Consider the following 18,777-nt stretch of genomic DNA (forward strand, 5'->3'; position numbering starts at 1 on the left):
GTAAGTTACAGTTGTGTTACCTTTTGGGGAAGTAGAGAGCGGCCACATCTGGCTCCAGCTCAGTGATGTCATCGAGGTAGATTCCATCAGAGCCCAGGTGGTGGCTCCTCTTGTCTACAGGTACAGCGTCACACGTTACCATGGATACAATGACTGACAAGGCATTACTTTCATTCATTAAGTTGATATGAAACTAATGGCTGAGGCATTCATATCTACAGACGTGTGTGCACACATTTTACATATGGGAGGCCCGGGGAATCAAACCCACAACCCTGGCATTGCAAGCGCCATGCTCTACCAACTGAGCGCCATACTCTACCAATTGAGCTCCATGCTCTACCAACTGAGCTCCATGCTCTACCAATTGAGCTCCACGCTCTACCAACTGAGCTCCACGCTCTACCAACTGAGCTCCATGCTCTACCACCTGAGCTCCACGCTCTACCAACTGAGCTCCACGCTCTACCAACTGAGCTCCACGCTCTACCAACTGAGCTCCACGCTCTACCACCTGAGCTCCACGCTCTACCACCTGAGCTCCACGCTCTACCACCTGAGCTCCACGCTCTACCACCTGAGCTCCATGCTCTACCAACTGAGTCATACAGGACACCCTAACCCTGAATGTGACACTGAAATAAACCAGATCATTACAGAAGCAGACTTGTAAGCTGCGTACCTTTCTTCTTAGATGGGGAGTCTGTGTGTCTGACCGTGTTGTCCCTATGGCCCCCCTCATCCAGTTCTGACAGCATTCTGGAGGCCACCAGTCCCTCCTCCTCTCTACAGGCTGCCCATACTGCCTCCATGTCTCCTCCAGGCCAAGACCCGGCCCCAGACCCAGCCCCAGCTGTGTTGCCCTCGGGCTGGGGAACGAACACGGTGAGGGACGGGGGGCCGCTCTTTTTTTGGCTCTGGGACTGGTTCTGATCAGAGGGGCCACCGTCTCCAGTGATGGTTCTGAAGTGTGTGCTGTCACACACAGGGATGGTGACAGGGGACATCCTCAAAGAATCTTGCATCTGGAACGGAGGGAAGAAGGAGGGCTAGAGGAAGAGAGAGAGAGAGGGAAAGAGAGAGAGGTGCAAGAAGAGAGAGAGCAGGACAGAGCAAGGGAGGGGAGTAAGGGTGAAGATGGGAGAAGAGAGAGAGAGATAGAGGAGAGATGTGTGGTTAGCGTGAGTGCAAGTGTATTAGCGTGTCCTCAGCAGCTCTCATGGAAGATGATTAAAGAGATTAAAGTCGGCAAACATCAGTCCTGATTTCTGGATCCATGTGTGGACATAATGCCTCCCTTTTTGTGTCCTTTCTTTCTTGTTCTGTCTCTCTGAATCTGTCTCCCCTCCCTATATCCCTCCCTCCCTTCCTTCCCTCTCTCTCTCCTTCCCTCTCTCCCTCCCACCCTTCAACCCCTCACGCCGTCCCTCCCCACCTCCCTCCCTCTCTCTGTACCTTGGCAGCTTGTGGCAGCTCTCCCCAGGCCCACATCATCTCAGGGTTGTCTTTGCTCTGATTGGTCAGCTCTGAGTCACTCTTCGGAGTGGAGGGGCTGGAGCCGCCTGGGCTGCTTGGTAAACAAGTCACATAGAGAGATGTGATTGGTTGAGCCAGTACTACACTGATTCATGGACATCAACAATACAGTACAAAGTCTCTGCTGGTTCGCATGGTTTTAGACTATAATGTAGTTGGTCTAAAATTAAACAAAGGATCACTTTTAAGCCTTAATGAAGCTATACTAATAAGTGAGATTGGATGGTGAGATAAAAAAAAATCTATTTGATTCGATTTTTATCACATGCGCCGAATACAACAGGTGTAGACTTTACAGTGAAATGCTTGCTTCCGAACCTTTCCCAACGATGCAGAGTTTAAACAATAATAATACAAAATAAAATAGTATAACTTACCTGATCGGAGAAGGGAAGAGAGAAGTCTGCTGTGGACAGGAGATGGACAGACCACCGCTAGGAGGGATAGACAGAGTATGTTCTATCAGAGGACTGGAGGGAGAGAGAGATGGGGATGGAGAGAGAGATGCGGGTAGGGAGGGAGAGAGCGATGGGGATGGAGAGAGAGATGCGGGTAGGGAGGGAGAGAGAGATGGGGATGGGGATGGAGAGAGAGATGCGGGTAGGGAGGGAGAGAGCGATGGGGATGGAGAGAGAGATGCGGGTAGGGAGGGAGAGAGAGATGGGGATGGGGAGGGAGAGAGAGATGGGGTTAGGGAGGGAGAGAGATGAGGAAGGGAGAGATGGGGATGGGGAGGGAGAGAGAGATGGGGATGGAGAGGGAGAGAGAGATGGGGATGGGGTAGGGAGGGAGAGAGAGATGGGGATGGGGGAGAGAGAGATGGTGGTAGGGAGGGAGAGAGAGATGGGGATGGTGGAGAGAGAGATGGGGATGGGAGGGAGAGAGAGATGGGGTAGGGAGGGAGAGAGAGATGGGGATGGGAGAGAGAGATGGGGGTAGGGAGGGAGAGAGAGATGGGGTAGGGAGGGAGAGATGGGGAGAGAGATGGGGATGGGGAGGGAGAGAGAGATGGGGGTAGGGAGGGAGAGAGAGATGGGGGTAGGGAGGGAGAGAGAGATGGGGAGGGAGAGAGAGATGGGGGTAGGGAGGGAGCGAGAGATGGGGATGGGGGAGAGAGAGATGGGGATGGGGGAGAGAGAGAGAGAGAGATGGGGATGGGGATGGGGGAGAGAGAGATGGGGTAGGGAGGGAGAGAGAGATGGGGATGGGGGAGAGAGAGATGGGGATGGGGAGAGAGAGATGGGGATGGGAGAGAGAGATGGGGTAGGGAGGGAGAGAGAGATGGGGATGGGGGAGAGAGAGATGGGGATGGGGAGAGAGAGATGGGGATGGGAGAGAGAGATGGGGTAGGGAGGGAGAGAGAGATGGGGATGGGGGAGAGAGAGATGGGGATGGGGGAGAGAGAGAGATGGGGATGGGGAGAGAGAGAGATGGGGATGGGGAGAGAGAGATAGGGTAGGGAGGGAGAGAGAGATGGGGATGGGGGAGAGAGAGATGGGGTAGGGAGGGAGAGAGAGATGGGGATGGGGAGAGAGAGATGGGGTAGGGAGGGAGAGAGAGATGGGGATGGGGGAGAGAGAGATGGGGTAGGGAGGGAGAGAGAGATGGGGATGGGGAGAGAGAGATGGGGATGGGGGAGAGAGAGATGGGGATGGGGGAGAGAGAGATGCGGTAGGGAAGGAGAGAGAGATGGGGATGGGGGAGAGAGAGATGGGGATGGGGGAGAGAGTGATGGGGATGGGGAGAGAGAGATGGGGTAGGGAGGGAGAGAGATGGGGATGGGGGAGAGAGAGATGGGGTAGGGAGGGAGAGAGAGATGGGGATGGGGGAGAGAGAGATGGGGATGGGGGAGAGAGAGATGGGGTAGGGAGGGAGAGAGAGATGGGGATGGGGGAGAGAGAGATGGGGATGGGGGAGAGAGAGATGGGGATGGGGGAGAGAGAGATGGGGTAGGGAGGGAGAGAGAGATGGGGATGGGGGAGAGAGAGATGGGGATGGAGGAGAGAGAGATGGGGTAGGGAGGGAGAGAGAGATGGGGATGGGGGAGAGAGAGATGGGGATGGGGGAGAGAGAGATGGGGTAGGGAGGGAGAGAGAGATGGGGATGGGGGAGAGACAGATACAGAGAGAACAACTGTAAGCCATACGCTGTTCTTTCATTCTACAAAGGCATCCGACAAGATCCTGCATGAGTACAACAACCAAACTGTTTATTATTCTGTTCTGTTCGATCTTGTGGGTGCATGTGTGTGTGTGTGTGTGTGTGTGTGTGTGTGTGTGTGTGTGTGTGTGTGTGTGTGTGTGTGTGTGTGTGTGTGTGTGTGTGTGGGCTCATGTGTATCTACCTCTGCGAGTGTGCCCAGTCTACGTCAGGGCGTGTGTATTTTGTGTTCTGGGTGTAGGTGCTGCTCAACACACTGGCTTTAGGCCCCTGCTCTTCATAGAGCTCTGGAGTAGAGGCCCTGAGACAGAGAGAGACAAAAATATATATATAGAGAGAGACAAAGATAGAGAGGGACACAGAGAGAGAGAGAGGAGAGAAAGACAAAGTGAGAGAGAGCGACAAAGAGAGAGAGAGAGAAAGACAAAGCGAGAGAGAGAGAGACATTAACAACAACAACACACACATCAGATGAATGAGAGAGAATAAGGAGGGTGCGACTGATAGGCCCCGTTCACCACGGTCATTACTCCACAGAGACAGAGAGCATTGTGGGAAAAGATGATTTACTGGAGCGTTTCCAATACGGAGGACACAGAGCTGGCATTCACACACACACACACACACACACACACACACACACACACACACACACACACATTAGACAGACACTGGTTACTTCAGGCTTGTTTACCCAGTCTCAGCCAGCACCCAACTAGCACAGGGATGCATGCGCGGGGGGATACACCGAAAAAAGGTCTCTTGCTGTTTTTCACACACACACACACACACACACACACACACACACACACACACACACACACACACACGCGCGTTGTACATGAGTGTAAATAGTGTTGATGTAAAGAATATATGAACTGTAATCACCTGGTGGCGTTGTTATCGTGCTCTTGCTCCTCATCAGTGCTCATATCGATGGTGAACATGTCCTCATCCTCTGAGTGCTCCTCACTCTCCTCCCGCCTCCCTCCTCCGCTCTCCCGCGCCTTCTTCCTCCTCTTCCTCCTCTTCTTCATCATCATCCCTCCTCCTCCTCCTATGGTCTGCTGGGAGCTCAGGGTCTGGACCGAGAGGGAGGTGGGGTCAGAGAGGCGAGACATGCCCTTCCCCAGCTGGGCTTCCATTAGCCCCGCCCCCTGGGATACAATAGGTGATGTTGCCAGGTAGGACGGAATCCCTTCCTTTTGGAGACAGGAAATAGAAAACAGGAGGTGAGGTCATGATGAAACATGAACGACTTGTTAAGTAATCAGCCATGGAAGTACATTTTGACCAAATATTATAAGATAGTATAACATATTCAGCTCTTCTAATCTTCAAGGTACACCAGGTGAGTAGACTGACTGGCCAATCAGTAACATGAATCAGCCAATGAACTATCAGATTCCGATAAGCAGTAGCATGTGAGCCCTCCAGGCCTGCAGTTGAATAGTCCTGACCTGCAGATACATGATGGCGCCGATGGAGATGGCAGCATCGCGACTAGCTCTTAAGCAACTCTGCAGTATTTTGTTTGTTTATGTACAATTATTTACGTTATTTGCTCAGGAATTGTTTGTTTTGAGTCATTACATACAGCCGGGAAGAACTATTGGATATTAGAGCGACGTCAACTTACCAGAACTACCAGCATTACAACCAGGATTACGACTTCCCTGGAGCGAATCTTTTGTTTGCTCTCCCCAGAGCAATTTAACTTATTCCAGATGCTGATCCAAAACAACACCAGCGCAGGAGAGGTACTCGGGGCGGTCTTCTGGTCTGACTTAGGAAGTGTGCACACCACCCACTGCTCCCGAGTATTTTACTCGCTAATGTCCAATACCTGGATAATATAATTGATGAGCTCAAGACGAGAGTTGCTTTTCAGAGAGACACCAGGGATTGTAACATGCTCAGCTTCACGGAAACATGGCTCTCTTGAGATATACTGTCTGACTCTATAAAGCCAGTTGGTTTCTCAGTACATCGCGCCGACAGGAACAAACATCTCTCCGGGAAGCAGAAAGGTGGAGGTATATGTTTTATGATTAACCTGTTTAGGATTGGGGGCAGTATTGACACGGCTGGATAAAAAACATACCCGATTTAATCTGGTTACCACTCCTACCCAGTAACTAGAATATGCATATACTTATTACATATGGATAGAAAACACCCTAAATTTTCTAAAACTGTTTGAATGGTGTCTGTGAGTATAACAGAACTCAAATGGCAGGTCAAAACCTGAGAGATTCCTTTACAGGAAGTGGCCTGTCTGACCATTTCTTGAACTTCTTTTCCATCTCTATCATTTACTAAGGATCTCTGCTCTAACGTGACACTTCCCACGTCGTCCATAGGCGCTCAGAGCCCGGGAAAAAACAGAATGTCGTCATTCCAGCCCCAGGCTGAAACACATTATCGCCTTTCTCAAGTGGCCGATCAAGGGACACTGGGCTTAGGCGCGTGACCCGACCGCCCCCGCCTTTGGGATTTTTTCCTCTGTTTGCCGAAAAGGAGATTCCCTGTCGGAATATTATCGCTTTTCTACGAGAAAAATGGCGTAAAAATTGATTTTAAACAGCGGTTGACATGCTTCGAAGTACGGTAATGGAATATTTAGAATTTTATTGTCACGAATTGCGCCATGCGCGCGACACTTCTTTACTATTTCGGATAGTGTCTGGAACGCACGAACAAAACGCCGCTATTCGGATATAACGATGGATTATTTTGGACCAAACCAACATTTGTTATTGAAGTAGCAGTCCTGGGTGTGCATTCTGACGAAGACAACAAAAGGTAATCAAACTTTTATAATAGTAAATATGATTATGGTGAGTGCTAAACTTGCCGGGTGTCTAAATAGCGAGCCCGTGATGCCTGGGCTATGTACTTAGAATATTGCAAAATGTGCTTTCACCAAAAAGCTATTTTAAAATCGGACATATCGAGTGCATAGAGGAGGTCTGTATCTATAATTCTTAAAATAATTGTTATGCTTTTTGTGAACGTTTATCGTGAGTAATTTAGTAAAATGTTAGCGAATTCCCCGGAAGTTTGCGGGGGGTATGCTAGTTCTGAACGTCACATGCTAATGTAAAAAGCTGGTTTTTGATATAAATATGAACTTGATTGAACAAAACATGCATGTATTGTATAACATAATGTCCTAGGGTTGTCATCTGATGAAGATCATCAAAGGTGAGTGCTGCATTTAGCTGTCCTCTGGGTTTTGGTGACATTATATGCTGGCTTGAAAAATGGGTGTCTGATTATTTCTGGCTTGGTACTCTGCTGACATAATCTAATGTTTTGCTTTCGTTGTAAAGCCTTTTTGAAATCGGACAGTGTGGTTAGATTAACGAGAGTCTTGTCTTTAAATAGCTGAAAAAAGTCATATGTTTGAGAAATTGAAGTAATAGGATTTTTAAGGTTTTGAAAATCGCGCCACAGGCTGCCAGTGGCTGTTACGTAGGTGGGACGAATTCGTCCCGCCTAGCCCAGAGAGGTTAACGACTTATGGTGTAACTGTGATAACATACAGGAACTCAAGTCCTTCTGTTCACCCGACCTAGAATATCTCACAATCAAATGCCGACCGTACTATCTCCAGAGAGAATTTTCATCAATAATAGCCACAGCGGTCTATATCCCCTCCAAGTGGATACCACGACGGCCCTCAAAGAACTTCACTGGACTTTATGCAAACTGGTAACCACATATCCTGAGGCTGCATTTATTTTAGCTGGGGATTTTACCAAACAAATTTGAGGAAAAGGCTCCCAAAAATCTATCAACATATTGATAGCTGTAATCGCGCTGCTAAAACCCTCGACCGTTGCTATACTACCTTCCAGAATGCATATAAGGCCCTCCCCCGCCCTCCAATCGGCAAATCGGACCACGATTCCATCTTGCTCCTCCCCTATAGGCAGAAACACAAACAGGAAGCACCCGTGGTGAGGACTATTCAATACTGGTCTGGCCAATCGGAATCTATGCTTCAAGATTGTTTTGATCACGCGGACTGGGATATGTTCAGAGTAGCTTCAGATAATAATATCGACACATATACTGATACGGTGAATGAGTTAATCAGGAAGTGTATAGGAGATGTTGTACCCACTGTGACTATTAAAACCTACCCCAACCAGAAACCATGGATAGATTGGAATATTCGCGCAAAACTGAAAGCGCAAACCACCGCATTTAACCAGGGCAAGAAGACTAGGAATATAGAAGAATACCCTAGACCCACTTCAATTTGCTTACCGCCCCAATAGATCCACAGACGATGCAATCGCCACCACACTGTACATTGCCCTGTCCCATCTGGACAAGAGGCATACCTATGTAAGAATGCTGTTCATTGACTATAGCTCAGCATTCAGCAACATAGTACCCTCCAAGCTAATCATTAAGCTCAAGGCCCTGCATCTGAACCCCGCCTTGTGCAACTGGGTCCTGTACTTCCTGACGGGTCGCCCGCAGGTGGTGAAGGTAGGAAACAACACCTCCTCTTCACTGATCCTCAACACTGGGGCCCCACAAGGGTGTGTGCTCAGCCCCCTCCTGTACACCCTGTTCACCCTCGACTGCGTGGCCATGCACGCCTCCAACTCAATCATCAAGTTTGCAGACGAAACAACAGTAGTGGGCTTGATTACCAGCAACGATGAGACAGCCTACAGGGAGGAGGTGAGGGCTCTGGGAGTGTGGTACCAGGAAAATAACCTCTCACTCAACGTCAACAAAACAAAGGAGATGATCGTGGACTTCAGGAAACAGCAGAGGGAGCACCCCCCTATCCACATCGACGGTACCGCAGTGGAGAAGGTGGAAAGCTTCAAGTTTCTCAGCATACACATCACTGACAAACGGAAATGGTCCACCCTCACAGACAGTGTGGTGAAGAAGGCGCAACAGTGCCTCTTCAACCTCAGGAGGCTAACGAAATGTGTCTTAACCTGTTGGGGCTAGGGGGCAGTATTTGCACGGCCGGATAAAAAACACACCCGATTTAAACTGGTTACTACTCTTGCCCAGAAATGAGAATATGCATATAATTAGTAGATTTGGATAGAAAACACTCTAATGTTTCTAAAACTGTTTGAATGGTGTCTGTGAGTATAACATAACTCATATGTCAGGCCAAAACCTGATAAGATTCCATACAGGAAGTGCCCTGTCTGACAATTTGTTGTCCTTCTGTTGCATCTCTATCGAAAATACAGCATCTGTGCTGTAACGTGACATTTTCTAAGGCTTCCATTGGCTCTCTAAAGCCGCCAGAAAGTGGAATGGGGTGTCTGCTGTCTCTGGGCAAAGAACAGCAGGAGAGTTTGTAAGTGGTCAGCCTGGGGACAGTGAGACTGAGATGCGCGTTCACGAGACTACTCCATTTTTTTCTTTCAGCCTTTGAATGAATACAACGTTGCCCGGTTGGAATATTATCGCTATTTCACGAGAAAAATAGCATAAAAATTGATTTTAAACAGCGTTTGACATGCTTCTAAGTACGGTATTGAAATATTTTGAATTTTTTTGGTCACGAAATGCACTCGCGCGTTACCCTCGGATAGTGACCTGAACGCACAAACAAAACGGAGCTATTTGAATATAACTATGGATTATTTGGAACCAAAACAACATTTGTTGTTGAAGTAGAAGTCCTGGGAGTGCATTCTGACGAAGAACAGCAAAGGTAATCCAATTTTTCTAATAGTAATTCTGAGTTTAGTGAGCCCCAAACTTGGTGGGTGTCAAAATAGCTAGCTGTGATGGCCGAGCTATGTACTCAGAATATTGCAAAATGTGCTTTCGCCGAAAAGCTATTTTAAAATCTGACACCGCGATTGCATAAAGGAGTTCTGTATCTATAAATCCTAAAATAATTGTTGTGTATTTTGTGAACGTTTATCATGAGTAATTTAGTAAATTCACCGGAAGTTTTCGGTGGGTATGCTAGTTCTGAACATCACATGCTAATGTAAAAAGCTGTTTTTGGATATAAATATGAACTTGATTGAACAAAACATGCATGTATTGTATAACATAATGTCCTAGGAGTGTCATCTGATGAAGATCATCAAAGGTTAGTGCTGCATTTAGCTGTGGTTTTGGTTTTTGTGACATATATGCTTGCTTTAAAAATAGCTGTGTGATTATTTTTGGCAGGGTACTCTCCTGACATAATCTAATGTTTTGCTTTCGCTGTAAAGCCTTTTTGAAATCGGACAATGTGGTTAGATTAACGAGAGTCTTGTCTTTAAAATGGTGTAAAATAGTCATATGTTTGAGAAATTGAAGTTATAGCATTTTTGAGGTATTTGTATTTCGCGCCACGCGATTCCACTGGCTGTTGACTAGGGTGGGACGCTAGCCCAGACAGGTTAACACCTAAAACCCTCACAAAATTTTACAGATGCACAATTGAGAGCATCCTGTCGGGCTGTATCACCGCCTGGTACGGCAACTGAACCACCCACAAACGCAAAGCTCACCAGAGGGTGGTGCGGTCTGCCCAACGGATTATCGGGGGCAAACTTCCCGCCCTCTTGGACACCTACAGCACGCAATGCCATAGGAAGGCCAAAAAGATCATCAAGGACATCAACCACCCGAGCCACTGCCTGTTCACCCCAATATCATCCAGAAGGCGAGGTCAGTACAGGTGCATCAAAGCTGGGACCGAGAGACTGAAAAACAGCTTCTATCTCAAGGCCATCATACTGTTAAACAGCCATCACTAGCACATTAGAGGCTGCTGCCTATAGACATGGATTAGGAATGGATCACTAGCCACTTTAATAATGTTCCGTATCCAGCATTACTCATGTCATATGTATAAACTGCACTCCACACTATTCTATGGTATCTTAGTCACTTTTAAATTGTGTTTACATATTGCATCACCCATTTCATATGTATATACTGTATTGTATTCTATACTACACCACTGATTGTTAAACAGCCATCTCCAGCACATCAGAGGCTGCTGCCTATAGACAGAGATTAGGAATCACTGACCACTTTAAGGAAATGAAATACTAGCCACTTTAATAATGTCTCTGTATCCAGCATTACTCATCTCATATGTATAAACTGTACTCTATACTATTCTACGGTATCTTAGTCACTTTAAATGTTTGTAAATATTGCATCACCCATCTCATGTGTATATACTGTATTCTATACTATTCTACAGTATCTTAATCATTTAATGTTTACATATTGTGCATTACTCATCTCATATGTATATACTGTACTCTATACTATGCCACTGTATCTTAGTCCAATGCCGCTCTGACATATATGTATATATATTCTTAATTCATTCCTACTTAGATGTACGTGTATTTTGGGTATATGTTGTGAAACTGTTAGATATTACTGCACTGTCAGAGCTAGAAACACAAGCATTTCACTACACCTGCAATAACATCTGTATGTGACCAATAAAATGTGATTTGATTGGATGTGTAGTAAGCTAGGCACCCTCCAATACTGTCTGAATAGGAGGTCTATCCCTGTGAGGGATCTAGGGGTTTAGGAACACACACAGGTGGTAAAGATTTCCTCTGCTAAGGAAATACACTAGGAACACATGTGGTGTGTGTGTGTGTGTGTGTGTGTGTGTGTGTGTGTGTGTGTGTGTGTGTGTGTGTGCGTGCGTGCGTGCGTGCGTGCGTGCGTGCGTGCGTGCGTGCGTGCGTGCGTGCGTGCGTGCGTGCGGTAGCAGGAAGCCTAGCAGCCAGTAACAGAAAGGTTGCTGGTTTGAATACCCACGCTGACAAGGTGAAACATCTGTTGATGTGCCCTTTAGAAAGGCACTTAACCCTAATTATCTCCAGGGGAGCAGTACTACTATAGCTGATCCTGTAAAACAACACACTTCACTGCACCTATCTATGGCTGATCCTGTAAAACAACACACTTCACTGCACCTATCTATGGCTGATCCTGTAAAACAACACACTTCACTGCACCTATCTATGGCTGATCCTGTAAAACAACACACTTCACTGCACCTATCTATGGCTGACCCTGTAAAACAACACACTTCACTGCACCTATCTATGGCTGATCCTGTAAAACAACACACTTCACTGCACCTATCTATGGCTGACCCTGTAAAACAACACACTTCACTGCACCTATCTATGGCTGATCCTGTAAAACAACACACTTCACTGCACCTATCTATGGCTGATCTGTAAAACAACACACTTCACTGCACCTATCTATGGCTGATCCTGTAAGACAACACACTTCACTGCACCTATCTATGGCTGACCCTGTAAAACAACACACTTCACTGCACCTATCTATGGCTGACCCTGTAAAACAACACACTTCACTGCACCTATCTATGGCTGACCCTGTAAAACAACACACTTCACTGCACCTATCTATGGCTGATCCTGTAAAACAACACACTTCACTGCACCTATCTATGGCTGATCCTGTAAAACAACACACTTCACTGCACCTATCTATGGCTGATCCTGTAAAACAACACACTTCACTGCACCTATCTATGGCTGACCCTGTAAAACAACACACTTCACTGCACCTATCTATGGCTGACCCTGTAAAACAACACACTTCACTGCACCTATCTATGGCTGACCCTGTAAAACAACACACTTCACTGCACCTATCTGGTGTTCGTGACAATAAAACTGTGTGTATGTTAGGGGCGGGCAACTCGATTCAACCGCGGGACGATTTTTGCCAGAGCGGATGGTTGAGGGGCAGGAACATAATTATACAAATGTGTACACTGCAACTGACCACAACTAAGCCCCAGAAGAGATTTTATTGGAAAATAACAATAAGTTCATCCCTTGATTACATTGAGACCTACAGTCTGTGAATACATGAACAGATTCTCTGAATTAAACTCGTTTTCACCCTCAACATTCTCTATATCTATATATACTGAACAAAAATGTAAACGCAACATGTAAAGTGTTGGTCCCATGTTTCATGAGCTGAAATAAAAGATCCCAGAAATGTTCCCTATGCACAAAAAGCTTATTTCCATAAAATGTTGTGCAGAAATTTGTTTACATCCCTGTTAGTGAGCATTCATCCACCTGACAGGTGTGGCATATCAAGAAGCTGATTAAACAGCATGATCATTACACAGGTGCACTTAAGAATGATGGAGGCCACTGCGTTCTTGGGGACCTTCAATGCTGCAGACATTTTTTGGAACCGTTCCCCAGATCTGTGCCTCGACACAATCCTGTCTCAGAGCTCTATGAACAATTCCTTCGACCTCATGGCTTTGTTTTTGCTCTGACATGCACTGTCAACTGTGGGACCTTACATTGACAGGTATGTGCCTTTCCAAATCATGTCCAATCAATTGAATTTACCACAGTTGGACTCTATTCAAGTTGTAGAAACATCTCAAGGATGATCATTGGAAACAGGATGCACCTGAGCTCAATTTCGAGTCTCATAGCAAAGGGTCTGAATACTTATGTAAATAAGGTATTTCTGTTTTTATACATTTGCAAAATGTTCTTAAAACTTGTTTTTGTTTTGTCATTATGGGGTATTGTGTGTACATTGATGAGAAATTAATTGTATTTAATCAATTTTAGAATAAGGCTGTAGTGTAACCAAATGTGGAAAACGGGAAGGGGTCTGAACACCTTCCGAATGCGCTCACAATTTAAGAACCTGAGGCATACTGCAATGACTATCAAACTGCACGACACACTGACACACACATGTCTACACACAAGGCCACATGCAGTCATATGCACATGCCCACAGAAAAGCTAATAGCAGACCAAATAAATGGCTGTACGGACAGACATATTAGCAGCCAGCGCTCTGGACACAAGATGTCAGGTCACATCACTCATCTTAACATCCTGAAACCTACATCATCATTATGTCATGCATATTCATGATGCCCAGTCCACATGGGTTTATAACACACGTGAATCAGGGAGAGGACATACCCCTGAAAGTGTGTGTTTGTGGTGTGTGTGTGTGTGTGTGTGTGTGGTGTGTGTGTGTGTGTGTGTGTGTGTGTGTGCTGTGCAGCGGAATGTAGAAAAGGGAATTTTCTGTCCATAAATAGGGTTGTTATTTTTGTCTGGGTCAAAGAGGAGGATTAATCCCAGAGGAGAAACAAGATCTCACAGTACAACCAAAACACACACTGTAAACTGAAGAACTCACTGGACGTGGAAAAGATATACAGCCACTGTCAGGAACAGCTCAATAGTGATACTTAGAACATGTTTCTGCATGAAATCCCTTGGTTGTTAGAGGGGAATAGACTAGTACAGGGTGGACGAGAGGAGGGGAGGGTGAGAGAAGAGGGGGGAGTAAGGAAAGAGGAGACATGAGAGGAAAGGAAAGGTGCCGTTGTAGCAGGGTGGAGAGGAGAGGAGAGAAGAGGAGAGGTGAGAGAGGATGTAGCAGGAAAGTGGGGTGGAGGGAGGAATGGGAGTCCGACTCAGACAGTCACGACAGCCCAGTTAATCTAAACTCCAGATTCTAACAGCTCTGGTTTAATCCCTCACTGGATAAAAGACCAATCATCATCCCTCCATTTATCATCATTCTTCTCCTTCTTCTTCTTCTTCTTCTTCTACCTCACCATTATTCATTCTCTCTTCTCCTCTCCTTTCCCATCTTCTCTTCTCTTCTCCTTTCCCATCTTCTCTTCTCCTCTCTTATCTTCTCTTCTCCTCTCCTCTTCTCCTCTCCTATCTTCTCTTCTCCCCTCCCCTCCCCTCCCCTCCCCTCCTGTGTGATGTTATTACTAAGGCCTGAGAGCTCGGTGTAGCAGTTATTCTGAGAGCTCAGAGAGCCACATACTAGATGAATAATAGAGTGACACTAAGAGTGAGGTAGTTAACTTATAAAAACACAATCTGTAGACTTTACATCAAACATAACTGTTCAATTGGGCATTTCCCCTTACTAATGGTTATGAATTGAGTTTACATTTGCTGATCCTAGTAAATGTCATTATCATAGGATTATTTATAGGACTCTATTATAGAATCTATGAGATCTATTACAGGATTCTTTCTCGCCTCCTGTCGCCTAAAATGGTATCTCAAAGTTCACACTAGCACACTATTTAGTATGCATGGCTTAGGTGTATGCATAGCGAGTGCATCACTTCATACTAAGCAGTGTGAGATCACATCACTGGGATTGAGTTTCTATCTTAAATCTTTTGGCCATGACCCCTGATTGATTCTTCCTGGTTCTTGGCCAGGCTGTGTGTGTGTGTGTGTGTGTGTGTGTGTGTGTGTGTGTGTGTGTGTGTGTGTGTGTGTGTGTGTGTGTGTGTGTGTGTGTGTGCGTCCTCATTGTTTGTTTCCAGGGAACACCGCTCACATTACTGAACATGCACCAAGTCAGTTCACTAGGCTACAGTCTTAGAAAAAAAAAGGTTATATTTATACCTAAAATGTCTCTTTGGCTGTCCCCATAGGAGAACCCTTTGAAAAATCATTTTTGGTTCTAGGTAGAACCCTTTACACAGAGTTCTACATGGAACCCAAAATTGTTCTACCTGGAACCAAAAAGGGTTCTACCTGGAACCAAAAAGGGTTCTACCTGGAACCAAAAATGGTTCTACCTGGATCCAAAAAGGGTACTCTTATGGGGGCAGCCGAAAAACCCTTTTGGAACCCTTTTTTTTAAGCGTGTACTTTTTCTACTCTCTCTCTCTCTCTCCTCTCTCTCTCTCTCTCTCTCTCTCTCTCTCTCTCTCTCTCTCTCTCTCTCTCTCTCTCTCTCTCTCTCTCTCTCTCTCTCTCTCTCTCAATTTAATTCAATAAAATGTCAATTCAATTCAATGCAAAGGGCTTTACTGGCATGGGAAACATACGTTTACATTGCCAATGTCACGACTTCCCCCGAAGTCGGTCCCTCTCTTTGTTCGAGCAGCGTTCGGCGGTCGACGTCACCGGCCTTCTAGCCATCGCCGATCCACTTTTCATTTTCCATTTGTTTGTCTTTGTCTTACACACCTGGTTTCACTCCCCCAATTACCTGTTCATTATTTAACCCTCTGTTCCCCCATGTTTGTTTGTGAGTGATTGTTTCTATGTAGGTAGGTCCGTTATTGCGGGCTGTTTTTGTATTGGATTTATTAATTATTGAGTAAAATAAGTTTATTTACTCTTATCTGCTGTCCTGCGCCTGACTCCTATACACCAGCTACACATAGACCTCTTGACAGCCAAAGCACATCTTGTCTCTCTGTTTTCTCTCTGTTCTCTCTCTCTTCTCTCTCTGTTCACACTCTCTGTTCACACTCTCTGTTCTCTCTCTCTGTTCTCTCTCTCTGTTCTCTCTCTCTGTTCTCTCTCTCTGTTCACACTCTCTGTTCACACTCTCTGTTTTCTCTCTGTTTTCTCTCTGTTCTCTCTCTTTTCTCTCTCTTTTCTCTCTGTTCTCTCTCTCTGTTCACACTCTGTTTTCTCTCTGTTCTCTCTCTTCTCTCTCTGTTCTCTCTCTCTGTTCTCTCTCTCTGTTCACACTCTCTGTTCACACTCTCTGTTTTCTCTCTGTTTTCTCTCTGTTCTCTCTCTTCTCTCTCTGTTCTCTCTCTCTGTTCACACTCTGTTTTCTCTCTGTTCTCTCTCTCTGTTCTCTCTCTCTGTTCTCTCTCTGTTCTCTCTCTGTTCTCTCTCTGTTCTCTCTCTGTTTTCTCTCTCTGTTTTCTCTCTGTTCACACTCTGTTCACACTCTGTTTTCTCTCTGTTCTCTCTCTCTGTTCTCTCTCTGTTCTCTCTCTCTGTTCTCTCTCTCTGTTCTCTCTCTGTTCTCTCTCTGTTCTCTCTCTGTTCTCTCTCTGTTCTCTCTCTCTGTTTTCTCTCTCTGTTCACACTCTGTTCACACTCTGTTCACACTCTGTTCACACTCTCTGTTCTCTCTCTCTGTTTTCTCTCTCTGTTTTCTCTCTCTGTTCACACTCTGTTCACACTCTCTGTTCTCTCTCTGTTCTCTCTCTGTTCTCTCTCTCTGTTCACACTCTCTGTTCTCTCTCTGTTCTCTCTCTGTCTCTTTAAGTTTTGTGTGACATTCAGCACATGTTGTCCTGTGAACAATATGGTTTCAGGGGCCATGGTTGAGTGTGTGTGTGTGTGTGTGTGTGTGTGTGTGTGTGTGTGTGTGTGTGTGTGTGTGTGTGTGTGTGTGTGTGTGTGTGTGTGTGTGTGTGTGTGTGTGTGTGTGTGTGTGTGTGTGTGTGTGTGTGTGTGTTGGTGTGTGCATGTGTTTGTGGTTGTGTGTGTACATACCAGTGTGTTCTCTGTCTCCTTGACGAAAAAGGCCTCTCCGTTCTCCCCCAGCTTCATTTGTAGACTCACAGGCTCTCCATTGATCTCTATGTCCACCTGAGACACAGATGACACCAACCGTCACTATACCTTCCAATCTCACTCCATCCATCCCTCTCTCTTTCCTCTGCTCTACCCTCCATCCATCCCTCTCTTTCCTCTGCTCTACCCTCCATCCATCCCTCTCTTTCCTCTGCTCTACCCTCCATCCATCCCTCTCTTTCCTCTGCTCTACCCTCCATCCCTCTCTCTTTCCTCTGCTCTACCCTCCATCCATCCCTCTCTCTTTCCTCTGCTCTACCCTCCATCCCTCTCTCTTTCCTCTGCTCTACCCTCTATCCCTCTCTCTTTCCTCTGCTCTACCCTCCATCCCTCTCTCTTTCCTCTGCTCTACCCTCCATCCCCCTCTCTCTTTCCTCTGCTCTACCCTCCATCCCCCCTCTCTCTTTCCTCTGCTCTACCCTCCATCCCTCTCTCTCTTTCCTCTGCTCTACCCTCTATCCCTCTCTCTTTCCTCTGCTCTACCCTCTATCCCTCTCTCTTTCCTCTGCTCTACCCTCCATCCCTCTCTTTCCTCTGCTCTACCCTCTATCCCTCTCTCTTTCCTCTGCTCTACCCTCCATCCCTCTCTTTCCTCTGCTCTACCCTCTATCCCTCTCTCTTTCCTCTGCTCTACCCTCCATCCCCTCTCTCTTTCCTCTGCTCTACCCTCCATCCCTCTCTCTTTCCTCTGCTCTACCCTCCATCCCCTCTCTCTTTCCTCTGCTCTACCCTCCATCCCTCTCTCCCTTTCCTCTGTTCTACCCTCCATCCCTCTCTCTCTTTCCTCTGCTCTACCCTCCATCCCTCTCTCTCTTTCCTCTGCTCTACCCTCTATCCCTCTCTCTTTCCTCTGCTCTACCCTCCATCCCTCTCTCTCTTTCCTCTGCTCTACCCTCCATCCCTCTCTCTCTTTCCTCTGCTCTACCCTCCATCCCTCTCTCTCTTTCCTCTGCTCTACCCTCCATCCATCCCTCTCTTTCCTCTGCTCTACCCTCCATCCCTCTCTCTTTCCTCTGCTCTACCCTCCATCCCTCTCTCTCTTTCCTCTGCTCTACCCTCCATCCATCCCTCTCTTTCCTCTGCTCTACCCTCCATCCATCCCTCTCTTTCCTCTGCTCTACCCTCCATCCCTCTCTCTCTTTCCTCTGCTCTACCCTCCATCCCTCTCTCTTTCCTCTGCTCTACCCTCCATCCATCCCTCTCTCTTTCCTCTGCTCTACCCTCCATCCCTCTCTTTCCTCTGCTCTACCCTCCATCCCCTCTCTCTTTCCTCTGCTCTACCCTCCATCCCCTCTCTCTTTCCTCTGCTCTACCCTCCATCCCTCTCTCTCTTTCCTCTGCTCTACCCTCCATCACCCTCTCTCTTTCCTCTGCTCTACCCTCCATCCATCCCTCTCTTTCCTCTGCTCTACCCTCCATCCCTCTCTCTTTCCTCTGCTCTACCCTCTATCCCTCTCTCTTTCCTCTGCTCTACCCTCCATCCCTCTCTCTCTTTCCTCTGCTCTACCCTCCATCCCTCTCTCTCTTTCCTCTGCTCTACCCTCCATCCATCCCTCTCTTTCCTCTGCTCTACCCTCCATCCATCCCTCTCTTTCCTCTGCTCTACCCTCCATCCCTCTCTTTCCTCTGCTCTACCCTCCATCCATCCCTCTCTCTCTTTCCTCTGCTCTACCCTCCATCCCCTCTCTCTTTCCTCTGC

At 46.8% G+C, this 18,777-nt stretch overlaps 1 protein-coding gene across 2 annotated transcripts in view; it reads right to left on the reverse strand.

Annotated features, from left to right (window-relative positions):
• LOC106570052 (phosphatidate phosphatase LPIN1) overlaps positions 1–18,777 on the reverse strand; it is a 41,391-nt gene that overhangs the window by 15,517 nt on the left and 7,097 nt on the right. Inside the window, exons 3-9 of one of the 2 annotated variants that reach the window (XM_045714780.2) lie at positions 16,998–17,093; positions 4,585–4,898; positions 3,881–3,997; positions 1,914–2,006; positions 1,456–1,567; positions 683–1,049; positions 21–114 (exon numbers count right to left, since the gene is read on the reverse strand). In XM_045714780.2, coding sequence (XP_045570736.2) covers positions 21–114; positions 683–1,049; positions 1,456–1,567; positions 1,914–2,006; positions 3,881–3,997; positions 4,585–4,898; positions 16,998–17,093 — 1,193 coding nt within the window. Of the gene's footprint in view, positions 1–20; positions 115–682; positions 1,050–1,455; positions 1,571–1,913; positions 2,007–3,880; positions 3,998–4,584; positions 4,899–16,997; positions 17,094–18,777 lie in introns of both variants that reach the window. The other variant, XM_045714778.2, reaches the window with a different exon arrangement.

Source organism: Salmo salar, chromosome 01, assembly GCF_965601325.2.
Source record: "Salmo salar chromosome 01, fSalSal1, whole genome shotgun sequence".
NCBI classification, from domain to species: Eukaryota; Metazoa; Chordata; class Actinopteri; order Salmoniformes; family Salmonidae; genus Salmo; species Salmo salar.